General features: G+C 36.8%; 2 protein-coding genes across 2 annotated transcripts; both read left to right on the top strand.

The window, feature by feature from the left end:
* The first annotated feature begins 10,875 nt into the window (after positions 1 to 10,875).
* LOC104214714 (dirigent protein-like) lies at positions 10,876 to 11,690 on the top strand. Its single transcript, XM_009764428.1, has one exon. The coding sequence runs from the start codon at positions 10,918 to 10,920 to the stop codon at positions 11,476 to 11,478; it is 561 nt and encodes a 186-aa protein (XP_009762730.1). The 5' UTR covers positions 10,876 to 10,917; the 3' UTR covers positions 11,479 to 11,690.
* Positions 11,691 to 12,492: 802 nt separating this feature from the next.
* LOC104214715 (protein PAM71, chloroplastic) lies at positions 12,493 to 20,611 on the top strand. The gene is made up of 12 exons (XM_009764429.2): positions 12,493 to 12,734; positions 13,975 to 14,032; positions 14,703 to 14,993; positions 15,725 to 15,778; positions 15,943 to 16,004; positions 16,264 to 16,332; positions 17,375 to 17,426; positions 17,521 to 17,595; positions 18,182 to 18,311; positions 18,571 to 18,641; positions 19,131 to 19,178; positions 20,357 to 20,611. The coding sequence occupies exons 1-12, from the start codon at positions 12,631 to 12,633 to the stop codon at positions 20,426 to 20,428; spliced, it is 1,086 nt and encodes a 361-aa protein (XP_009762731.1). The 5' UTR covers positions 12,493 to 12,630; the 3' UTR covers positions 20,429 to 20,611.
* The last annotated feature ends 6,438 nt before the right edge of the window (positions 20,612 to 27,049 follow it).

Here is a 27,049-nt window from a genome sequence, read left to right as displayed (position 1 = left end):
ACCTTGTGTAATCCTTGTTGGATGAGCAGATCTCTCATCCTTCTTTGCCATGTTGAGAAACCGTTATCTCCGTTGAATTTTGCTACCTCGTACTTTACTCCGGACATTTTTATTTTTCACCAAGTATAGTACTACCGACAGTGAATAGTATTTCAGTGAACGAGCAGAACCTGTGCTCTGATACCAGTTGTTGGGAATAAACCCCCTACCAAAATAATATTCACAGTAATAAAAGCGGAATAATAATGTAGCACCAAGATACGGTAATTAACAAGAATAAAAGAGTAACAATGACACCAAGATTTTTACGTGGAAAACCCTTCTGAATAAGGGAAAAACCACGACCCCGAGAGGAGCAACTGATATCACTATAGTAAGGAATTTACACTTTGTAGGCCCGAGTAAAATACTACAAAGACCACTACAATACTCAAAAGAGATAACCCTCTTTTGATATTTCACCTCACTACAATATTGCTCACACTCTCTATTTTCTTCACAGACTATTTTCTTATACCATATCTGTGAAACCTCACTCTTTCTTTCTAGCTCTCAGATATATTTTCTTCTGAGATTGTGATGATAAAAATGAGAGCTCTCATTTTATAGGCAGAATACAACCTATCTCATTTGACAGTTTCATCTCTGCAGCGTGCCATTTTTTACAGAAAACAAAAATGTGGGCCGGTGCTATTACCAACTTTGACAAAAGTGAGGAAGGAAAAAAATTTCTTCCTTGAAATGGGGCTGGACCCCACAATAGCCACTTTGAGCACTGATGCATTTGAAGGAAGTGTTTATTTTCGACTTCGCGTTCACATTAAGTTGTAGAGTGTTGGAAATTACTCTAGTTCGCGTCTCATTTTCTTGATCATTTATATTTGCAGTCCTTTGTTGAAAGATAACCTCAACTTGAGGGTCAAGAGCTGTTTCTCGACTTTTATTTTGTTGTGTTTTTTGATGAGTTGTATTTGTGTGGTTTTTGATTGTTTTTCAGCCTTCTATTTTTGCACGGAAGTTTCAATTTAAGATAAGCCTTCATAGTGCATGATATAAAATCGTTGGAATAATTTTTTGCTTTTGGCAAATTAATTTGTCCTCATTATATTTTGTTTTATTTTAGTTTTGAGGTAAACCATTAAACTAATGCCGCCTAATCTTATGTTTTCTTTCGCTTCTTTTCTTTAGTACGTAATAAGGTTTCCTATGTAAGGAGTACGATATATAGATGGTTTGATGAGCAACTTTATTATTGTTTCAGCAAACAAATTTGTTTCACTTGCTGTTTAACTTAGGGAGATTTGCACAAATAGGATCATTTTGCGTCGCTAATTATTCTGTTCCCTCTTTAGAAATTTGTGCAGAAAGATCAATTTAGGAGTAGTTCGGTGGACAAAGTATCCCACGTTTATGTAGGGTCCGGGGAAGAGCTGCATCCCAAGGAGTGTGATGTAAATAGCGTACCCCAATGCAAGCATTAGCATCTTCTTCCACGGCTCGAACCCGTGACCTATAAGTCATACGAGACAACTTTACCATTGCTCCGAGACTCCTTCCAAAATGATCGTTTTAAGTTTAATGAAATTTTGAGCTAAAATAATAGCCTTAAGCTGCTGGAATATCAACATATACCGTTGGGCCTCTTTATAATTGCATCTTTACCATTCACTATAAAAACTAATTTTTCCTCGAAACTGATCTTTAATATTCTGTTATAATATATGTCCTCTCTAACAATACTTCACTATAGCATCCAAAAAATATCGAAACAAATACGTCTATTATAGAGAGATTTGATTGTATTCGATATCTTCCGTCAACCCATCTTGGTTGGAGTCGTCAACTTTGGCAACATTCAAGATTGAGAACAAACTTCTGAATCCTTCTCCTTATTTTGTTAGCTTAATGAACCAGACAAAAGGAGAGCATTTTTTTTAATATAAGTAAATGGTAAGCAGATCTCATTCAAAAAAGATTGAAGTGCAACAGCCGTATCGAAAAGCTAATGTACACTCTTCTCATGATCAAAGTCCGCTTCTTAAATTATCACAAGTCATCACAAATTGACGATGATTTAGTATTATATTTATCCTATCTATTTAGTTTCATTGTTTATAAGTCATGACATATTGACATGACTGTCACTGTCTTCATTGCACTTGTTTTGTTCAATTGTTCACAAGTTATATCGACTGACATAGCTTGATACTATCTTCATTCTACCTATTTTGTTCAATGATCTTGTTCACGAATCATGACAAATTGGCAATATATTGACTTGAACGGTTTTGGTTTTGATGATTGACAAAGGAACACATGCATGAATCAGGTCTATGGACAGTGTACACAGGTGACCGGCAGAATCAAGCAAAAGGCATGCACGTGAAAGGAATAAGTATAAGTGGTTATTCCTGATAATCCCTGAATGAAAAGGCTGCATATTTGATAAGGAGCAGGACTCCTTACTTGAAGAAAACTCTATCCAAGATAAGGAAAGAGTTAGAAGTTGAAGATAACTAGAACTCTTCCACCAAGTAAGAGTAAAGCATTAGATTTCTAGTTAATCCTTATTATACTAACTCTATAAATATCAGTTTTATTCTCTTTTACAGGTAATGCACACATATTGAAGCTAAGCACGAATTGAGAGTAAAATAGCAAGGTATTTTGTGAGCAATTCTTATGAGATTTAAGAGTGTGATCCTGAAGCTACACGAACCAGATTGAAGAACCAGCTCCATAGAGTTTTATGTGTCTTTATTTATTTCTAATTCAAAGTGTAGTAGGCGTTTTAAATTGTACCTTTAAGCTTTCTAAAAAGCAAATTGTACTAGGTACCTGAATTGTATTTTTCAAGTTAAAGTTAACTTGAAGTAGTCACAATAACATGTGTCGTGTTGCTATACGGGTTAGAGTTAATCCTTAGGTTTGCAAGAGGTTGTAAACTCTAATTGTATTGTTCAAGTTAGAATTAACTTGAAGCAGTCGCAACAGCCTGTGGCTGGTTGCTACAAGGGTTAGAGGTAATCCTTAGGTTTGCAAGAGTTTGTAAACTTTGTTGTTGGCTCAGAGTTGTAGTGACGTGTTTGGGGAAAATCGTACTGGGTAGTAGGTCGTGGTTTTTTCATCTTTTGAGCCACGTGTTTTCCACGTAAACATCCTTGTGTTCTTTACTTTCTGCATTATTTATTTCGCAACTGTAGTTTAAGAAAAACTTAGAAGAACCAGGTCCTTTGATAATCCAGTACATGCGAAAATCAGGCACCACACAAATCAATCCCCCCCCCTCTTGTGTGATTTTGAAGTATAAAACATCAATTGGTATCAGAGCAGATTATCTTTGAAGAGGCTAACACCTTAGAAATAGATCAAGATGAATGCACTACCTGAAAACTATAAAGAGCAATTCACCATTAGGCCACCACTATCCAATGATCACTACTATATCTTATGGTAGGATAGGAGAAGAGATCGTTTACAGATGACTAATGGATGCTTCAAATGTTGTAAAAAGAACCACATGGTCAAGAACTGTCCTATGTGGGACTGGTTGCTACAAGGGTTAGAGGTAATCCTTAGGTTTGCAAGAGTTTGTAAACTTTGTTGTTAGCTCATAGTTGTATTGAAGTATTTGGAAAAATCCTACTGCGTAGTAGGTCGTGATTTTTTCACCTTTTGAGCTAGGTGTTTTCCACGTAAAAATCCTTGTGTCTTTACTTTCTGCATTATTTATTCCGCAACTGTAGTGTAAGGAACGCATAGAAGAATCAGGTCTTTCTATAATCTAGTGCACACAAAAATTAGGCACCGCACAAATTACACCCTTCTTGTATGATATTGAAGTATAAAATATCACAATAACTTAGTATTATTTTTGTTCTACCTATCTTATTCAATTGTTTACGAGTCATAACGAATTGACATGACTGTCACTGTCTTTATTCTACATATCTTGTTCAATTGTTAACATGTCATGACAGATCCCCTACTATCTTCATTCTATCTATTATATTCAATTGTTCCCACGTTATGATGGATTTGCATGACTTGATACTATTAAAATGTTCTAATAAACAAAAGTTGACATCAATTAAGAAAATATATCCAATATTAAGACTGACACTCTGAGAAGAACTTAAGAGAATTAGATGTGCAGATTTAGGTAAAGCAAATCAAGTTCCACAAAGTGATTAATCTTAATACCAGAAGAAAGAAAGAAAGAAAAAAGAGAGGGGGATTTGGTTTATAGAATGGCAAATTTATATAAAAAGTTAACTTCCTTTTCTGCTTGAAAAGCCAACTATAAATTAAAAGATCATTCGCAAAAAAAATAACAGCAAATTTAGCAAATAATTTGAGCTTACCACTCAATTATTGGGTAAAGCTGATGAAGCAAATAAGGAAAAAGAAGGGCTCTTAAGGAAAAACATGGAGATTAAGTACGAGACAGTAAATATAACAAAAAGAGAAAAGAAGAGCTGGAGAAGAATGCAAAGGGTAAAATTATTTTAAAATTATTAAATTTTACTCACTATAACAATAAAATCGACACAAAATTAATTTTTTATTACATTAGAGTTAACTGAATTTTTGACTTACTATATATAATCTCAAAGTACACCATATTTTACATATTATAAAAGAACAAAACCTACCCGCCAAGCCGTCAGAGTGACTAATTTACTGTTATAATGGGTAAAATTTATGATTTTACTGTTATAATTGTAAAAGACAGTTACTTAAATGTGACAAAATTAGTTATATGACTTTACTGTAATCCCACCTCAGAATATCAAGAACTGGAATTTTTAATTTTCTTCTGGTGATAAAAACGAAATTTTCTGGTTTTTCAATGACGTTTGATATTTTCTTTTTATTATTTGAATTAATCAATCAGTACGTAGTTTTATGACCTTAATTAGCAAGCTGCTAATGCTTAATCGATAGTAATTGAAAAAATAACTCAGATGATAAACGTGACTTGCATCAGCAAAAGCATGATAAGTACATTTGAAGAAAGCTCCATATTCCTAACCCAATATTATATTCTACGGAAAGGCTTTAGCATTGTGACACCCTAGGCAAATTTGACATTAATATAACTAGATAATTGTTAAATTTTAGTGACGCGTTTTAAAGTCGTGCGGGCCTAGGTCCAAAGCAGATAATATCATCAGTGGGCTGGATTGTTGCATATGGTAGTAGAGTCACTCCGCGTGCAACCTTGAACAGTAGTAGGGAAAACCTCAACAAGGACACTAAGAAAAAATACGATAGATATGTTGGATATATAAATAAACAGACCTTAGACTCTAATAATGCATTTTAAAGTTGCGCAGGCCTAGGCCCAAAATGAACAATATCACTAGTAGGCTGGCATGTGACAAACATATTGTTTTGTCATCGAAATTTAGTGAAATGTGAGGATCTCAAGTTAAATTATAATGATTGTTAGTGTACATAAATTAATTTTTTCTTAAAATATGTAAGAAAGTTATATTAAATTAAATTTCAAAAAATGTATACCACTTGTTTCCTGCAGGAAATTGTTCGGTTAGACAGGTGAAGCTAGCTTTTACATTACAGGTTCGACGGAATCCAGTAATTTTAATCCATATCTTATAATTATCTTAAGAAATTCATTAAATATATATAAATTAATAATTTAAAATTTAGTAACTTAAAATGACTAAAATCTTGAACCCGCAAGGGTCAAATTCTAGCTCTGGCCCTGTGTATAGACACTATATTATATATACGTTCCATGGTGTAACGAATAAGCCAACCTACTTACTTGTTGGAGTACTAATTTATTTTGTTTCTCAGTTCAACCTCGTTTGGTATTTAAAAAAAATGCTAATTACGCACATCTAATATTCAGAAAATGCTGCGTATTTTATGTATTAAATTTTACGTTTTTGTTACCCTCTCTGGTCTGGTCAACTTTCTTTTTCTTTTTCTTTGTCGGGAAATTATATGCGAAAGCAAACCTAAACTTCTGTACATTACTTCACAATTTCACATCATAGCAGCTTAAATTTAAACATTTATTGGTAGTGATTAGTTGTACTAATACTTTTCATTTTCCTTAACTGAAAAATCCTTTTTAAAGAATTGGTCTAGAATTTGAAATCTTGTACTAGCAATTATCCCAATTGAAAGAAAAAATCAAGTAAAAAAAATAATAATAATAATGATCGAGGGCAAAATTATGTCCATGTAAATCTTCAATTTTTCATACCCAATTTGTTTCTTTGCTAATTTGATTTCTGATTTTAGCTTAAGAATTTCTGGAATTTGGCGGATTGAATTGTTGTCCATTGCTATCGAGTTGCTCTCGTTTGGTCATCGGTTTGTTGCTGTTATGTTGCCGGATCTCCTCGCCTATTTCAGAAGCTTGCTTGTTGGTTTTCTTCAGTTAATTTCGGCTGCTAGTTACTTTCGGTGCTACACCAGTGGTAGCGGTGATAGCCCTTGTTGGTTTTTGGGTCGTGGTGTTTTTTGTGTTTTCAGGGAAAGTCTCAAAGTGGTTGGAGACAAGTTGGGCGCACGAGCACTAGCAAAGGAGAGCAACCTGGACGAGCGTCAGCAAAGGGCGGTGGGAAGCAGTGCGTGAGCTTGCAAGTATATCGAGGGCTGCAAATCAACACAGATTTAGTTCTCGGGAATTGGTACCTCCCGTTCTACTGTTTTCCTTTTGGTGTTAGCTAAATTGATGTTACTTTAGTTCACAATAGTTAAATCATTCAATAGGTGTACAGGTAGTCACTTTTTTCCTTCTAGTTTGATTCGTTGTCTGTGGTGCACTAGCAAGTCTTTTGTAGATCTGTCGTAGGTGTAGTGGCGGCAGTCTGGGATGATAGATTAAAGGCATGTCCTCAGGTGGGGCAGAGTGTGGGGCAAAGAGTGGGCTCGGGGTCAGGGGGTGGGTCGGGAGGCAGGGGAGGTAGAGGGGGCAAGGGCGCCTATAGGTTGAGAATCGGGTCATGGAACATAGGTTCGCTAACAAGTAAGTCTATAGAGTTGGCGAAGATCCTTCAGAAGAGGAAGATTAATATAGCGTGTGTCCAGGATACTAGGTGGGTCGGATCGAGGGCGAGAAACGCGGATGGGTATAAGTTGTGGTACTCTGGAGTCGTGAGGGGTAAGAATGGAGTGGGTATCCTAGTAGATAGCCATCTTAGGGAGTCGGTGGTAGAGGTTAGGCGTGTGAATGATAGACTAATGACTATTAAATTGGTGGTGGGTGAGTGTACTTTAAACGTCGTTAGCGCGTACGCACCGCAAGTAGGTTGTGATGAGGAGATTAAAAGGCGTTTTTGGGAAGGGTTGGATGACATTATTCGTAGTATTCCGCCTTTCGAGAGGTTATTCATAAGAGGGGATTTCAATGGTCATATTGGGTCGTCTGCAGGTGGTTATACTGAGGTGCATGGCGGCTTTGGTTTCGGGGAACGGAACGGAGGGGGCATCTCACTGCTGGATTTTGCCAAGGCATTCGATCTAGTGATTGTAAACTCGAGTTTTCCGAAGCGAGAGGAGCATTTGGTTACTTACCAAAGTTCGGTGGCGAAGACTCAAATTGACTATCTCCTCCTTAGGAGATGCGACAGAAGGTTGTGCGAGGATTGCAAAGTTATCCCAGGTGAGACCCTTGCAACGCAACATAGGCTCTTGGTGATGGATGTTAGTATTATGATAAGAAGGAAACAGAGGTCAGTACGAGGCCGCCCGAGGATTAGGTGGGGCGCCTTGACTAAGGTTAAAGCCCAGGAGTTGGAAGGAAGGTTGTCGGCAATGGGAGCTTGGAGAAGTAGTGGGGACGCAAACACTATGTGGTCGACGACGGCGGACTATATAAGGAAGGCGGCGAGAGAGGTGTTAGGGGTATCTTCAGGCCGCACTTGTGGCCACAAAGGAGACTGGTGGTGGAATGCAGTTGTACAAGGTAAAGTGGAAGCGAAGAAGGTGGCTTACCTGCGGTTAGTGGGGAGCACTGGAGAGGAGGAGAAGAGAGCGAACATTGCGAGATATAAGGTAGCTAGGAAGGAGGCAAAGATGACAGTGACGGAGGCAAAGACGACAGCTTTTGCTCGTTTGTATGAGGAACTAGGGAACAAAGGTGGGGAGAAGAAGTTACTCCGACTCACTAAGGTGAGAGAGAGGACGGCTCGGGATTTGGACCTAGTGAGGTGCATAAAAGATGAGGACGGCAAAGTTTTGTTGGGGGATGACCAGATAAAGAGGAGATGACAGACCTACTTTCATAAATTTCTAAATGAGGAAGGGGATCAGGATATTGTATTAGGTGAATTGAGGAACGACGACAGCCCCCATGAACTAAGTGATTGTCGGGACATTGAGGTCGATGAGGTCATGGAGGCAATGCGTAAGATGAGAAGGGGCAGAGCTACCGGACCAGATGAAATTCCGGTTGAGCTTTGGAGGTGTGTGGGTAGAGCAGGCTTGGAATGGCTTACTAAGTTGCTTAATGTTATATCCAAGACTAATAGGATGCCCGAAGAGTGGAGGTGGAGTACAATGGTCCCGTTGTATAAGAACAAAGGCAATATCCAGATCTGTAACAACTATAGGGGTATTAAATTACTAAGTCATACCATGAAAGTCTGGGAGAGAGTGGCAGAAATGAGAGTGCGAAGGACAGTGTCTATTTCAGACAACCAGTTCGGGTTTATGCCGGGGCGATCTACCACAGAAGCTATCCACCTTATTAGTAGGACGGTGGAACAATACAGGGATAAGAAGAAGGATCTCCACATGGTGTTTATCGATCTAGAGAAAGCGTACGACAGGGTTCCTAGGGAGGTCTTATGGAGATGCTTAGAGGCTAAAGGGGTCCCGGTTGCCTACATTAGGGCGATTAAGGACATGTATGATGGAGCTAAGACTCGGGTTAGGACAGCAGGAGGCGATTCAGATTATTTTCCGGTTATTACGGGGTTGCACCAAGGGTCTGCGTTCAGCCCTTTCCTATTTGCCCTGGTGATGGATGCTATAACGCATCATATTCAGGGGGAGGTGCCATGGTGCATGCTATTTGCTGATGACATAGTCCTAATCGACGAGACACGACGCGGCGTCAGCGAGAGGTTAGAGGTTTGGAGACATACCCTTGAGTCCAAAGGTTTCAGGTTGAGCAGGACGAAGACGGAATACCTTGAGTGCAAATTTGGGGCAGAGCCGACGGAAGCGGGAGTGGAAGTGAGGCTTGATTCTCAAGTCATCCCTAAGAGGGGTAGTTTCAAGTACCTGGGGTCGTTTATTCAGGGGTCCGGGGAGATCGACGAGGATGTCACACACCGTATAGGGGTGGGGTGGATGAAATGGAGGTTAGCGACGGGAGTCCTGTGTGACAAGAAAGTGCCACTGTTACTGAAAGGTAAATTTTATAGGGCAGTGGTTAGGCCTGCTATGTTGTATGGGACCGAGTGTTGGCCGGTGAAGATCTCACACATCCAGAGGATGAAAGTTGCAGAGATGAGGATGTTGAGGTGGATGTGCGGGCATACAAGGAAGGATAAGATTAGAAATGAAGATATTCGAGAGAAGGTGGGTGTGGCCCCCATGGAGGACAAGATGCGGGAAGCAAGACTCAGATGGTTCGGGCACATTCAGAGGAGGAACACTGATGCACCGGTGAGAAGGTGTGAACGACTGGCGGTGGTGGGTACGAGGAGAGGTAGAGGGAGACCTAAGAAGTATTGGGGAGAGGTGATCAGGCAGGATATGGCGCGACTTAGGGTTACTGAGGACATGGCCCTAAACAGGGAATTGTGGAGATCGAGCATTAAGGTTGTAGGTTAGGGGAAATTGTGATGTCTTTTTTACAGCGCACTAGAGTGAGACTAGCCAGTTAGGAATTAGTCTTAGGATGCTATTGATCAACTACTGATGATGGGCTTTATCTTCTGTGTATTAATACCTTACATCTTTCTCGTATTTCCTATACCTCTTATATTGCTGGTACTTTGTTTTGTATGGTATTTATGTTATGTTATGGATTTTATGGTACTTTATGTTGTTTTATTATGAGTCTATTAATAGTACTAATATAGTGTATCTTGTTGCCTCTTTGAGCCGAGGGTCTCCTGGAAACAGCCTCTCTGCCCCTCGGGGTAGAGGTAAGATCTGCGTACATATTACCCTCCCCAGACCCCACTTGTGGGATTACACTGGGTTGTTGTTGTTGTTGTTGTTGGAACTCCAGGAAAACTCGCGGGTCATCACAACCTTTGCCAAAACCTCTGTCCTTCGGGTGAACACTCTGTGCGCACTGGGTAAACCCTTCCACCGTGTAAATAGCCTGCAAACCACACAGAGAATGTAAACTGCACCATGCAAGCTCCGTGCGACAGGCTCGACGATCCAAAAGGCATTAAGGGGGATCGATCCCATGTCATCTGCTCTCCAAACCAACTGGGCTACATTTACTTAAGTAAATGATAATTTTCCTCTCCTAATCCAACGATTTTGTGACAAATAATTACTTATAACAGTGTGACCAAAGAATCTTGACTTTACTTGATCTTTATTCTTGCATCATCCCTATAATATGAATGATTAAAGCCTATTGTTTAGATCCACTAGTAATTACAGTATTTTACCTATGCGTTAGCGAAAGGCAGGTTCAACAAATAGAAACAAGTCCTAAATGTCAAAAACTTGATCAATATACACGGCTAATTATATTAAACCAAGAAATATCACGTTGAAACATCACTTTCCTAACTCCAAATTAAATGCATGGTACTTTAATTTTAATTTATTTTATCAAACACATGCTTAGAACTCTATATAAAGAGACTAAGAGTAACCAGTCCTTCCCACTACTCAAAAAATAAAGAGCTAATTTAATTTAATTTAATTTCTCTCTGAAATTTTGTCTAGTTACGATCAATGGCCTCTAAATTATTATTTGCATTTATCTGCATTCTTCTTCTCTCCATTTCTGCTCAGAGCTACACCCGTCGTGTTCGCGCTCCTTGCAAAGAAATGGTGTTTTACTTTCATGACATTGTTTACAATGGTGAAAATTATAAAAATGCGACTTCAACCATAATTGGCGCACCAGAATGGGGCAATAGGACCATAATGGCAAGTCCTAACAATTTTGGGGACTTGATTGTATTTGATGATCCAATTACACTCGACAACAATTTACACTCAACCCCAGTTGGAAGGGCACAAGGCATGTATTTTTACGATCAAATGGACACTTTTAGTTCTTGGCTTGGTTTCTCTTTTGTGTTTAATAATACAGATTATAAAGGAAGCTTGAATTTTGCTGGCCATGACCCTTTGATGAACAAAACTAGGGACATTTCAATAATTGGTGGAACTGGTGATTTTTTCATGGCTAGAGGAATAGCCACTTTGAGCACTGATGCATTTGAAGGAAGTGTTTATTTTCGACTTCGCGTCCACATTAAGTTGTACGAGTGTTGGAAATTACTCTAGTTCCGCGTTTTGTTTTCTTGATCATTTGCATTTATGTGCTTGTTGAAAAGATGTATAACCTCAATTTGAGGGTCAAGAACTGTTTCTTGACTTCAATTTCCTTTTTATTTTCATGAGTTGCATATATATGTGTGGTCATTGATTGTACTGTTTCAGCCTTCTGTTTCTGTACGGAGGTTTCGATTTAAAATAAGCTTTCAGACTTTATAATATATGTCACGTACGGTAGCAAAATAATCTGTCATTTGTTTTGTTAAAAACTGTTTCAAACTAATTCCCAGCAACTCTAGATACAATTGCTTCAATAATGACCTCGTCGCCCATCCAAGCAGAAATCTTGCCCTGCTAAAAGGATTGGAATTTGCTTTCACAAAAAATCGAATTTCGATCGTAGTGAAAACAAACTGACAGGTATTACTGAACCTTTTAAACGACAAATCCCACAGCAAAGCTAATGCTAATTTTCTCCATGATTGCAGGTTCCTACTCGACGTACAGGGCCAGCCGGATGTTAGGCATGTCTACCGAGAAGGAAATCAATTGGTGCACACACTAGCACAGTATGGGAGCCACTGTAACTTGCATGAACCACCTTTATTAGCTTTCTCTACTTTCTGCAAAGGCTTACTTGGGACTATTTTGTTAAGATCATTCTGGCACTGTAATAACTATCTCTAGCACTTACTTTTTAATAATAAATCCAGCGCCTTCAAGCAACAAAAAAAAAACAAAGAAGCCAAGTTCTTTTTTTATTAACCTCAAACTGCAGCTTATAAAATATGTGAAATGAAGTATAAATATTTTTATGCTATTTACGTGTAATTTAATCTTTTGTACATAAGATTACATATAATGACATTTAACTACCTTTAAGTTAACCTGAATACCTGATTGTGAATTTTTTTTACATCGTATAAAAGTTGAACTGAAAGAAAAATACGTGGAGGTAAATGGTAATAAAGTAAAATCTTGGCGGGGAATGGATAATAACAAAGAAACATGTAACGGTCTAACAGGCGCGCCTTTTTGATTAGCTTATCTTCAAGTGTCCTTGTTCTGTCCACACTCCCATTTCTTCTTTCTTATTCTTATCTTTCTCAATCAAAACCCTCAAAATTCACTCTCTTTCTCTTTTGGTGAAATTTTTCAAAAATGCAAAGCCTAGCGCTCTCTTCTGAGAGCAGCTTTTTGTTTAGGTCTTCTGCTACTTTCCCTAATTTCTCCTCTGCTAACTCCCCTCTAATTGCTATTTCCAGGTAAATTTGATTTCTTTAGCTACCCTTTTATTCTTTTGTTAAAATTGGGCATGAATTGTTACTGTCTTAAGTTATATTTTCTTTTCTTGATTATCTGAAGTTGTTGTGTTCTTGTTTATGGTCAGCATTTAGAAGGTTGTCCGCACAATTTTAATTGTGGACAGGCTATTAGCCTTTTTGTTAATCCTTTTCTCTGTCTTGATTTATGCAACCTGCCTCGTATAAACAATGTGTCCGGTCCAGCTTACATGCGTACTCTGCTCGCCGGGGCAGATGTAGGCTTTCGACTACGGGTTCAATTGAACCCATAACTTTGAATTTCGAGTCAAGAAAAAAATGGCTCGAATGGTACGATCCCTCCGTCACCCCAGAATGAAAGGGATGATCTCGTAGTTCTTGGACGCGGAATATAGATTTCTACGTAAAAACCTACTAAAAAAGGGCAACCCGGTGCACTAAGCTTCCGCTATGCACGGGGTCCAGGGAAGGACCGGACCACAAGGGTCTATTGTATGTAAAAACCTACTAAAATCTCAATAAATATTATGTTTTAATCCATATTAAATTTTAACAGTACAATACGTTAGATGCTAAACATCTTTAAATTTAAATCCTGTATGTCTGCCTGCCATAACCAGTGGCAAAAACACTTACAACCGAATGGTGGTATCGTATGTCTCTGCTTCACTGGAAAATTTAATTAAATTTACATATGTAAATAATATCTTTCGAAAAAATGTGTATACATACAATAGGCCCACAATGCTTGAAGTACATTGTAAAGTGAACATCAATTTTGAGGATAGGAAGAAAAACCTAAGAATCCCACAGCCCCTAGACCCAAACTATTCTACAAGTCGAATTGTGACAACAGGTAGTAAAAACTAAGAATTCCATAGCCTAAACCCAAGCTATTTTACAAGTCGAATTGTGACTATAGGTAGATATTGCTTGTCTGAATCCCCGCTTATCCACTTCAAGGCTTATGTAGATGAGAAGATATCACCTATCGCTTTCTGTCTATGATGTGATTTGAAGAAGATGTGAAAAATATCTTTGTAAATAGGTGGCAGTAAAACTTGAACAATGAGCATCTACGTACCATGTAAAATTGTGCAAACCACCTCATCTAGAGTTTAAACGGGGCATTTATATTTTTTTTGGACATTCAACATTCTGTTTTGGAATTATGATATCTAACGATTGTACTCTATTTTTCTATTGATTGGGTTGTTTACAGGTTTTCTAGGCGGCATTCCCTTAGCGTCCATCATGGATGGTTTGAGGACTTGTCCAAGGTTTTTTCTTTTCTTCATATTGAATTGTTTCATATTTCGTTCCGTAAAACCAACATGGTTGTAAGGTGAATTGTTTCAGCCTAATTAATTGTTGTGTTGTAAGGGGTGAAAAATCAGCTGCAAATCAAATTAGTATAAGGGGATATTGTAATGTGTGGGAGAAGGCTTCAAAGAACTAAACATGGGAGGTTGAGATACTGAAATTTCAGCCCCAGTTGTGCAGAGAATTATGATATGCATTTCCCTGGAAAGCATTTCATATAAGCCAAATTCCATTTCTGATATTTACTCATAGATTATAGACCCACCTTCTCTTGAGCCGAGGGTCTATCAGAAATAGCCTCTCTATCTCCCAAGGTAGGGGTAAGGTCTGCATACACATTACCCTCCCCAGACCCCACTTGTGGGATTATACTGGGTATGTTGTTGTTGTTGTTGTACACATAGATTATAGACCCAGATTTAACACCCATACTGCTTTAACCATCAATTGTTTATCTAAGTCAACGAGATATATAATCAGATCACTTCCATTAGTTCCTTGTGATTAGTCAGGTTATCGTTGTTGTATAAGAACTTCTGTGTGGACTGATCATTTCATTATGTCGTAGTTAAAGGTTGTAAGTCTCACTTTGAAGATACATGATCCGATATTCTGGATACTTCTCAGGTGGTCAGGACTAGGAATTACAAAAGCTGCTACATAGCAAGGTCGGCTTGTCGTTCCGAAGAATGCAGTAGTACAAACAGATCAGCATTGTCGAAGAGGAAAAAAGAAAACACTTCTGTTCTTCAAGTTTTAGACATGCCACAGATCAATAATCTGAAATCTGTTGTCATTTCTGGGCTTTTCACTCTTTTGTTCACACAACAAGCAAGTGCTGTTTCAGAGGTTGCCACTGGCTTGCAGTCGTTTCCTTTCTTCGGGGACCTCGGAGATTTAAGCACAGGTTTTGCTTCAGTTAGGAAAATCTCCCAGCAACTTCCATTTCTAAAATCTTGCTGCTGTTTTTACCTTATCCTGAAAAAGGAAATAATAGATGAAACGAAATAACAATGAAAGCATTTCATGCATCATCTGTTGTCTTTTGTATCTTGCCAACTATTCTATTCTCCTTCATGGAACACATAGCACAAATGTACATCATGTATCCAACAAAGAGAGACTTATTCCTTCTTTTGCTCCTATAAATAAAAAATGACTGGCGCCATTGTGTCGTATATGAACTGTTTTAGAACTGCTTTCAGAGTTATTCAGATACTTGATTCTTTGCAAACGGAAAGGAGGACCAGAATTTTGTTGCTAGGATATCTGGCCTTATATTGAAATATATGCATTTGGAGTATTCTGATATAGTGAGGTTTAACCATGGTTGAAAATATCATGTTTAATGTGTTCCTGATTGCAAAGGTGTTCACCAGAATATTATTTCTCTTTTATCTTCTTTGGTTTTATACATTCGGACAAGTATTCCATCAGTTGTTTTTGGCACATAGCACGTGAATGTGATTAGGAAGAGCCTTACCTTTAATTCTCTCAAACTTTGCTTGCTTTTTCCAGCTGCATCACCAATCATCTGTTTTGCACTTTTTCTCCTCCCCTCGCCATATTATACTCTATTTGAGATTGTGAAGGAAAAGTGTTCCACCGGAGAGTAATTAAACCTACTTTTCTTTGTTCCAATTTTGCAGGCATTCTTGTTGATATTTTTCTCAGAGCTTGGGGACAAAACCTTCTTTATTGCTGTAAGGGGACTTTATCATTCAAAAACTATATGTAGATGAGACATTACTGGCTGAATAAAATAATGATATAAAGGCTTTTACATGTGCGTCATCAAAGAGAGGCTCCTTCTAATTTGTTATATTATACCCTCACAACTAATTTGAATATTCATTTATATGAGCAGGCTCTTTTAGCAGCTAGGAACTCTGCTGCCGTCACTTTTTTGGGGACTTTTGGTGCACTTGGGTACGTTATCTTTCTGCACCATGTAATATAGATGGTTTTTATCATTTGTTCTCAATTATTTAAGTTTAACGCAGTAGTTTGGTTATTCTCACTAACTAGAATATGTAATAAACAAGTGTTTTGATGTTGAACTTATCATATCCCGCACAACTTTTTTAATATCCTGGAAGATGTTCTATTTAGAAACCCATCTAACCACTCTAAGCAAACAAAACTGGAATTCATTCTCTTTATATTAATAGTGTCTGTGTCATTGCAGGGTAATGACGATCATATCAGTGGTTCTCGGACGAACTTTCCACTATGTCGATGACGTTCTTCCTTTCAGGTTAACAACCTTTCTCTCCGTATGATTATGCATTTTAAGTATTACAGATAAACTTCTAAAGATGCAATTGTGAGAAATATTTTCAGACAATGCATACCAGGAGGATTCAAACTTTTTCCTTTCTTAGTTCTTATAGAAGCAAATAACTTACAATGTTTTTCTGGTTTAATGCTGCTACAAACTCCCTAACCTTATCATGTGAGTAGATTTAACCAAAAGTCTTTTTTGTTGTTTTTGTCCAATTCATTTTTCTGTTAGATATCTGAGCAAGCAGAACACTTTACACTCTACTTCAGAAGTTAGATAATATGTACCAAAATTAGTATAAATCAATATCTGTAACTATAGAATGGAACCGATCTGTTAAAGGCCCATGATGTTGCCGTAAATTATGTTCAAATTGTTTACCTTAGGTTGCGTCCACTGGACTGAAACCACCTTTCTGCCTGTGAGGAGGTTTGTCCTTCTGCATGTTTATCCAAACTATTATGTTTTCTGGCGTATCAACTTCATTTGTGTTTGACATTTCCCGCCCATTATCTCAACCTACAAGCCATCCTTATATCAGACTTTTTTAATCGAAGGAGACTGCTATAGATTTTCATTCTCATTTTCATTAATGTGTGAAAGGTAAGTTCAGCAACCGTCTTAACGTAATGAGCAAGAAAGGACCCCTTACTATAGGCCCTGGCACAACCTAATCTTTTTCCGCAAATACTACTTCTCCTATGTTTTTGGATGGTATAACAGATTATAAGATGTTCTTTTCACTTTTAGAGCAAGGAAAAAAGATACGTAGCTGTGATATTGTTGAGGATCTCGATCATTTTTTCTTTACGTTGGGAAGTGTAATAACCTTCATGATATAGTGTTTTCCTCTACCTTTAGTTTTCATTGATATTCAGCTGTAAGAAGCATGGTAATATAGCTGGATCACTCTATTTTATTTAATTGACTTTGTTAGCATCTTCCATATCTTCAAATAAAGGAAATATCATTGGTGGTTCATCTGTTATACCCTAATGCAGCTGCGTAACTGCAGGTTTGGTGAAAATGATTTGCCAGTGGATGATATTGCTGCAGTTTGCCTTCTGGTAACACATAATCTGAAATTTAAGCCATGATAATACTTGCACCCACGTGCAATGTAAATTTGACGTGTCCGACCCGTATTCAATTTTGTTACAGGTTTATTTTGGAGTGTCAACCTTGCTTGATGCCTCCTCCAGCGATGGCATGAAAGCCGAAGAGGAACAGAAAGAGGTAATCCAATCAGCATCCCTTCTGCTATTAAGTACTGTTCTAATTTTAAGATGACAAATAGAATTAGTGCAAATGTATGATAATCTTTGACTTAGTATCTTATATCTTATAGGCTAAAATCAGCACTATGAGCACTTATAATAACTTCTTTTGTTTCTCGTGTTTTTGTCTCCACTAGAAAGCTTTAAAAACTTGAACTTTTGGTTCATGATCAAGCAGAGATGAAATAGGAACTATTTCTTCGTATTTTTGGAACTTCGTATCTATCACAAGATAACAGATTGTTTATGGTTTTCTTCTGTCTAATAGAATGTTTTTATCCATGGAACAACATATTTGCTGAAAAAATGGAACCTTCGTCTATAATTTTCGATTTCACTTTCTTGGACTCAAAACAAGTCAATTTCTGAAGCACTTACCTACTGCTTAAAACAGTTACCGAGGATCTATAAGGTTAAAATTTACATAAAATTATGAGGATCAAGAGATCAACGCTTTATTATAAGATGTCTACTGCTATTTAAACCGTTGCTGGCATCTGCAATGAGCTTATTCTAATTGTGGGCCTCTTTGTTTTTGAGACCAGGCGGAGCTGGCAGTTTCTGAATTTTCAGGAAATGGTGCCGGAATATTGGCTGCTGCAAACACTATAGTTAGCACATTTGCGTTGGTCTTTGTTGCTGAGTGGGGTGACAAATCATTTTTTTCTACAATAGGTTAGTCATACTCAGGTCGATGCAGAAACTATTGTTTTTACTATTTGTTCGTATTATGAATCAACTCGTACAGGAGTCTATTCTTTTACAAACAGCCAGAGGTATTACAATCTGCAAACATTCACAGAAAGCTAAATAAGCAAGCCCAAAATCCTTTTATAAATCTCAATCTTTGTTTGGATAAATTTATCGTCGAGGCCTAGTCTGGGTAAATGAATTCACATACGGTTTAAGTACTAACACAGTATTCTACTTTTAGCTCTTGCTGCTGCATCTTCACCTCTTGGAGTCATTGGTGGCGCATTAGCCGGTCATGGAGTTGCAACTTTGGTAAATACAAACCTTTAGTGTAAACACTATTGCTGCTTGCAGCCATCACGTACAAGCTACAATGCGATTTCTTTTGCAAATAATAGCAACCTGAAAATCATTTATGTATAACATTTCAAGGGAAATGTCATCATGATATGCTAAATATTTATTATTATTAAAAGCCGCTGATGTTTGCTTCAGGGTAGGATGCATACATCACACCCCATTAGGGTGCGGCCCTTCCTCGGATCCTGCGTGAACGCAAGATGCTTTGTGCACCGGGCGGCACTTTTTAAAAAAAGAAAAGGAAAAAAAGGCCTTTAACTTGATACCTTCAGCATATTAGTTCGACCTTTTCGGGAAATAAGAGTACCATGGTCTGATTCCTAATGAAATGTAACCATATCGATATTTGGTGCATTAGTTCTTTTTCTTACTTTTGGTATTGGTCTGTAATGCATTTTTATACGCATCGGAAATTGATTGGTGGTAAAATTTTCTCTGCAGTTGGCTGTTCTAGGAGGTTCATTACTGGGGTCATTCTTGTCTGAGAAGGTGAGATCACTCTATCTGATAAGTTAAATACAAGGCACATTTATTTGATCCCCTGAATCTTCTGCTCGAAACGAATTTACCCTATAGATTTCTCCTCTGGAATCCACTATAACAAGAATATGTTCCTTCTCAAATTGCTGACCCGAAAAAGTACACAATGATGCTGTCTGTTTATTTCTTTTTAAGCATTTAAATAATATCAAATGATTCAATTCCAGTGTTGTTATTGTACTTATATTGACTAACAACCTCTGCCACTTGCACAACCTTTGTTAAAACCCAAGAGAGTTCATATACTAATATTATATAATGAGTTGTTTTTGGAATAATTTACTACATAATTAATAAAACAGTAGCTGTATTTTATGTCAAATCTGCAAACCAGATCTTTCCAGTTATAAATAATCTCCTGCTTACGCAACAAACACTGCTTAAGCCAACTTCTTGTCTTGGTCATCCTATTACCAACCTGCATTAGTTATATTCTTCCAGTTGACTGCAGAAGTCCAACTTAATGGTCCGTCATGAAAAATGCCTTCCTTAGCAATTCGCGTCCTGTTTATCAGTGGCGAAGCCACATGGTTATATAACAAATATTGAACATCCTTTGTTGGAATTTTTTTTCACTTATTTTAAATTTGAATACCCTTGGAAAAATTCCTATCTTCGTCACTGCTGTTTATAATGTTATTACTCGGAAAAGGAGAGAAAAGAGAAACTTTGACTCTATACATTGCTAGTGTGTTTGGCATGACGGAAGCCACTGTCTATGGAAAATGCTTTCTAATTTTTGGTTGGTGGATGGAAAAAAATTCTAAAGAAAACATATGCTAAAGATTGATACTAATATTTAGCAAATTCAAGAGTGCTTCAATGAATGTTTTGAGTACAAAAGATTCATAGTAATGTCGAACTGCTAACTAGAGCAAGTAATATGAAGTTAAAAGTTAAGATAATCTAAGGAAAATGACGATCGCTCTTAACCCCCTTTTGATAGAAAACTTGGAAAATATTTTCTAGTTATCCAATTCGAGAAATTATGACTTTCTCATGAAAATTATTTTCCGTGAAAACGACTTCTGTTGTATCACTTCCAAATGCACCTAAAGATTCTAAGTTTAAGATTTGATATGTTTGATGTTTTCTGCACATGTTAAAGAACAAATCTCTTGTTTCAGGCCATTGCATACATAGGTGGTACTCTCTTCCTAGTATTTGCAGCAGTGACAGTTATTGAGATAGTGAGTTGAAACTACAATTATTTCATGTTATATTTTTTTGTAGCAAAATTGTACTTGTTATTTAGACCTGATTTTACTTCCATAGCTACAACCAGTTGGAGAAATCTTGAAAATCAGAGCATTCTAGCTAGGATAATTGTTTGATAACTTGTGTTTCTTTGTCCAAAAGAAGAAACTAACATTTCTTTATTACTCTTTCTGTTAGTCAACTTACTCCAACCCCCCCCCCCTCCTCCAGCAGAACTAAATAAAAAACTTAGGGGCCGTTTGGTAGGGTGTATAAGAATAGGATTGAATAGGTTGTATTAGCAATGCTGAGATTAGTTATGTTGGGATTATTTCTTATTGATTGTTTGGTTTGGTGTATTAAAAATAATATGCATTGCATAATTTTTTTTAAAAAAATTACTAATTATTAAAAATAATATGCATTGCATAATTTTTTATTTGTTTACAAAAATATCCTACAAAAACATTGGAAAGGAATATGGATTTGGATTTTTTTTTATTTTGAAAAGGCAGTTCTCTTTTTTTTTTTTATATATATACATGCTTATTCTGTGTATTAAAGACCACAATATTACTAGAGCCATAGATTGCTATCTATAAGAATAGAAAAACACTACCAAATAAAGGATTAGTAATACCGAAGCTAATGCATGTACTATTTTCCCTTGTACATCCTACCAAACGACCCTTAAAGAAAAATATGATTTTACCAACTCTGGACCAAAGACTACTACAGAGTTTAGGTTCTATACACGAGTAGTGTAGATTTTAACACCATCAAATTACGTTGACCTATAACAACAGAGAAATTAAGTAATTACTGATGTACTCGGTTATAAATTGAATTTACAATAACAACATACCCAGTATTATCCCATACCGTGGGATATGGGGAGGGTAGTGTACGCAGACCTTATCCCTGCCTTGTGAGGATAGAGAGGTTGTTTCCAATAGGCCATCGGCTCAGTATTATCTCACACCATTGAGTCTGGGGACGGTTGTGTGTACGCAGAGCTTATACCATCAATTTTTTTTTACACTGTCAGTATATTTATATGAAATCCATAAATAATATGTGCAACTTGCAATTATCTTATTTCATTACCAGGAAGCTTTACAGCCTTTGAATGTGTAGTACAAGTGTCAAAGATGGGAATCATGGTTTAGAGTTAAAGAGGAATTTAAAACCCAATAGCTTTTCAGCCTTTAACATCCATTAATAAACCACAATGTTTTTTCATGTCTGAAATATAATATATGCCTTTACACACAACCCAAAAGTCGAATCTAAATATAGAGACAAGACATACCATTCTAAGTTCCTACAATGTTGTACTAATATCTTTCTCCCTCTTTAACTTTTTCTATTGAAATAACTTTCTTTTAATCCCATTAGCATAACGTACAGCTACCAACACCATTGGTGGACATAGCTTTACTTTACTTCAATAGGTCCAGAATACAATTGCACTCACTATGACTACAGTTTTTTTTTTCTTTTTTGTTTTTTTGCTTTTCCGTCCGCTATCTGGTATCCGTTTTGGAGCCCCGACTAATCTGAATTTAGTGTGTAAGGCTATTAAAAGATGAAGCGTTAACAAACAAACAAACAACAACAACAACAACCCAGTAAAATCCTACAAGTGGGGTCTGGGGAGGGTAGAGTATACGCAAACATTACCCTACCCCGAGGGAGTAGAGAGGCTGTTTTCGGAAGACCCTCGGTTCAAGAACACGAAAAGATAGACAATATACAGTATTATCGACAGAAAACAATAGAAATAATGACAGCAAAATAAGAACCAGAGAAAAGATGCAAAGCACTAACAATAATCAGTAGATAAGGTCCGGCACAAAGAAAAATAGTATAATAGTATGAACACAACATGACAAAAAGATGAAGCGTTCTCTACTAAAAATATTTTACTCTCACAATTTGAACTCGAAATCTCTTACTAAGGGTGACGATACACCTGACACCTTGATAGTCACTGTGATAATAGTCGTCACCACAGTCGTTTGATGTTAGATCATCTTAGTAAAGAGAATTTTATATAAACGATATATTTAATTCGCCAAGAAGGACCTAAAACCTTTTTTTTTTGTCCCAATTTGAAATTTTAAAAAATGATGAGCTTGGTCACAAGCTTAATACCCTTGTCCACTAAGGCAAAACTTTAAGTATTACCTTTTATACCACACGTTCATAGGTGGTTTTAAGTTTAAATTTGATGGACTCGATCTTTAAATTCTTGAAGGGGAGTCTTGGCGTAACTGGTAAAGTTGTTGTCATGTGATCAGGAGGTCACGAGTGTAAGCCGTGAAAACAGCCTCTTGCAGAAATACAGGGTAAGGTTGCGTATAATAGACCCTGTGATCCGGCCCTTCTTCGGACCCCGTGTATAGCGGGAGCTTAATGCACCGGGCTGCCGACCTTTAAATTCTTATAAACAAATTCATTAAACTATAAAAATTATTGGTTCAAACAAGAATTGGTAATTATAGTGTTATTTCTCACACAAAGCTGAGTAGAAATCAGTATGCCGCATAAGCTCATATTATATATATTGTTTTCTTCTTATCAGCACAATGTAAAGTCACATTTTTTCTTTTGGCCGTCACAGTAATCAAAGAAAAATTTCATTTTCATTGTACACTATGAAAAAATAAGCAAATACTTTGGTACATAATAATGGAGTGTGGCAAATCAATGTAGCTCAGAGTTCAAAATAGCAGTAAAATAAAATAAAAAAAGGTTAAGCGATTTTTTCGTATTTGTCCAAAATTGTTGAGAAGAGTTATTCAATGATGGGAGATAGCCCGTATTTGATAAAATAGTTAAAATGTGCACAAATTGACTTCATCATCTTGCCGAAATCGGTTTCCACGCTCATAACGGTCCCGACAAATAAAAGAAAGGATAAAGTTAGACTCTAGAACTCCTTTATTAAGAATTAATCTGAAACGAAGCACTTTGTCTATAAGTATTGTAAAATAACAATAATTTAGGCCTAATCACTCTTTTCGAACCACTCTAGTACGATGAATTGGAGATTCTGCCAGAAAAAATATAACACGATAGAAGAATTCATTCCGCCGCGCCCATATACCACTATTATTAAGAAATAATGGAGCACAGAAAGTTTGAAGAAAATGGGCTCATGCACTTGATAAAAGAACACGTGCATTCTATAGCATAGAATCTTAATGGCATATTCTTGTTTGAAAACCCAAAGAAAATATATAGTAATAAAAAAGCATAAAAGGAACCTGTCCAATTCTCATCCTAGATTTAGAAAAAGAAAATCAAAGGTTGCAAAAGAAGGAATAGACAAAATTAAAAGATCAAGAAAAAGCTTTCATGCCCACAAATATTTTAAACATACAAACACGGAATATATGCTTAGCTGTTTCCCACTGCTCTCACAACCCTTAATGATTTTTTTTTTAAAATCAAAATAATAAAATAAAAATTGAAACTACAAGTAATTTCTATAGACAGGGTTGACTTAGAACGAGTTTTGCTGGTTTAACCGAATTCATTCCTTTCAATTAAAAATATGTATACATATATCAATATATATGTGTTAGGATATACTATAAATTATGCATATTGTTACAGTATTTTTTATGTAATAATTGTTTATTTATTTATTTAATTCAATAAAACTTTATTTTAAATAGATCATGTATTTGTTTGTGTGTCCATTGGTTGTATAATAAATAATTTAGTGTATAGAGTTTATCTTATACACGAAAGATTAAATCATCGGTTCTTATAAGTCATAAAGTTTATGTTCACAACCTAATGATGAAATTGGACAAGCCATTGGAATGGTTGTAGCACAAGATTAAATATAATTTATCTTGATTATGGGAATGGTCTAATTCCAACTTCTTGTGCTAGTACATTTTGTATGTATTGAACGGATCAAGTAGAGATAGGTATTTTATACTGACTTAATAAAATAATTTCTCTAGTCCATTCAATGTACTTATACTCTTAATCTTGATATAATTATTATTAGTTGTGTATATTATTTATTGTTTTGATTTATTAAAATGCGAGATTCTTCCGTGGGTCAATAAGCCTGGTAAGTTGGACAATAATGATATACATTGGCGAAGTAATAATTAGTTGATAGAATCCATGTCTCGGTTTTTTGAGATTGATGATACTCCTCTATGAACGCTTATAAGTTTTCATGTGTAAACCCAGCTGGTGGATTTTATATCCAACACATGAAATAAGTTAAGTGAAAGTCTAAAGGAAGTAATCAATAAATTAAATTGTCAGTAATTTAATTTGATTGGTTAACATCTGAATCTTAACATGGGGAATTAAATAAGGTGTTATGCAAGAATTTCGAAACTAAACTAAGGAGTGCAATTACGATTTTTAGTAGAATAATTTGTAATTTATTATGGTAGAAATTAATTTTAAAATTTTGAAATTAATTCCATAATAGGAAGCCTTGTTAAATAAATTTTGTGGTCCATATTGTGCCTAAAAAATAGGAAATAAAGGAAACCTTTCCTTAATGGAAGAAGAAAACCTAACAGGTTTTGGAAAAGGGTTTTGACCTATAAAAAAAACGTAGCTATATATACATGTTATATAGCTGGCTGATCAAGGCCAACCCTGTATTACTATGAAGTAGCAAGAGGGGTCGAAGCAGCTTTTACTCGAGAAAGTCGGGATCGATTTCCACAGGGAGCTAGATATTGGAGTTGAGTTTCTATCTAAACGGGAGTTGTGTAATTGTTCCTAATTGCACTTCTAAACATTGTTTGTTTTGGTTTTACTTCTAATTTTATATTACTACGATGCTAAATCAAGCTAAGTAAAGCTAAGATTAAACTATTGAGAGTTGATCAAATAGATAAAAGGTACTAGGATAGTGACTTTCTCCTAGGTTGTTAATTGACGGATTCTTGAGTCTAAGGCTAGATTGTCACATTTAGGGAATATGATATAACCATTGCACGATTTTACTAACTCTATATCTCTCGGTAGTTCGAGTGATTTTGCCCGAATTGACTTTCTCAAGATCAATTGGGTATGCAAATTTGTACAAGCAATTGAGGTTCAAGTCGGGTATTACTATCTCTAGGTTTAACCCTTTAATTTGGGCTATCAATCTCTTGAATACGCCCCAATTCCTTATTGGACCAATTTCATGGACTTAGGCTCTCTTTCTCAAGAAGAGCCAAAGTCTACTAGGCATAAACTAGTGTTTGCAACCACTAAGTCAACATTAAAACCCTAAATTAGTCCAAATACCAAACACCCATAGACAATCAAGCATCAAAACACAAGACCCACCAATTACTCACACTAGGTTGAGCCACAACCCTAGCTAATGGGTCTAGCTACTCCTAATTATCGAAGAAAACAAAGAAATAGATGAAGAAACGCCCATAATAATTAATTACTAAATAAAACTTGAAGATTCAATGTTGAAACTAAGCTAAAATTACTCAAAATGGTAAAAGAGAAGAAGTCACGACCGCAGCTCTGTCCCAAAATCTATCTGATGACCTAAAAATGGGAAAAAAGCTATTTATACTAGGCTGAAAATTCTGGACAAAAATATCCCTGCGGGTCTAGTGCGGACCGCACAAAATCAAGTGCGGCCGCACTAAGGCTATTGGCTTGACTATTTTGCTCTCTGAAGTTGGCCACCACAGACCGCACAAAATGCACAGAATGGACCGCGGACCGCATTGACCAGGTTTCCCAAAATGTTACCTCTCTATACTTTGGCTCTGCGGACCGCACGAAATCGAGTGCGGCCGTAGTAGAATCAATGCGGACCGCACAAAGTCCTTTGCGGCGACATTGCTTGGCTAACTGAGAGGCATACTCTCTGATCTTCATCTTTGCGGACCGCACAAAATGGTGTGCGGCCACATTGGCCCTGTTTGACTGAGCTTGGTCTTGGTCTTGGTACTTGTGCAAGTTTTACTCCTTTTTGAGCTGGTTTTTGACACCTTGTCACTCTGTTGATCAAACCTGCAATCAAATACAACTTGTGAGCCTTTGGGATTATTTTGTACACATTTCTAATCAAAATTTAAGCAAGAAGGAGTGTAAAATGCATCATAATCCCTACTTATCAACTCCCCCAAACTTAAGCTTTTGCTTGTCCTCAAGCAAACAAAATAAGACCCACCCTTTAAGAGTCAATCCAAGAAAATTCAGTCGACCTAAAGTGACCTCATCTAGCATCAATTGGGACTAACAATTGTCCTCAATTCAAATGAATCATTAACAACATTCACTCTTTTAAACACCATGGATTTTGTGCGACACAAGAGTATCTAGAGTTGACTCAACACATCAAAGAAACTCTTTCTATTACTTTGGTCGTTGTGGAACCCAAGCTCACACATCCTCAACTCTCCCTAAGCAAACCTCACCTTTAGGATAGTGGCACTCAGAACGAGGTTAATATAAATACACTCATCTCTCTCAAGAAAAAGTTACAAGTCCGGCTCTAAGTACCATATGCTTGCCCCTTATGTAACTCACCACTCATGAAAGTTTCATCCAACTCAAGATCATATAGGGCTTTTGTGGAGACATAGTGAAGGCTTTTGGTTCAGGGTAGGAAATAT

This window comes from Nicotiana sylvestris, chromosome 8 (assembly GCF_000393655.2).
Source record: "Nicotiana sylvestris chromosome 8, ASM39365v2, whole genome shotgun sequence".
Taxonomy (NCBI): Eukaryota; Viridiplantae; Streptophyta; class Magnoliopsida; order Solanales; family Solanaceae; genus Nicotiana; species Nicotiana sylvestris.
Note: the sequence above shows the minus strand (reverse complement) of the source record. Positions and strands in the feature narration are given on the sequence as shown.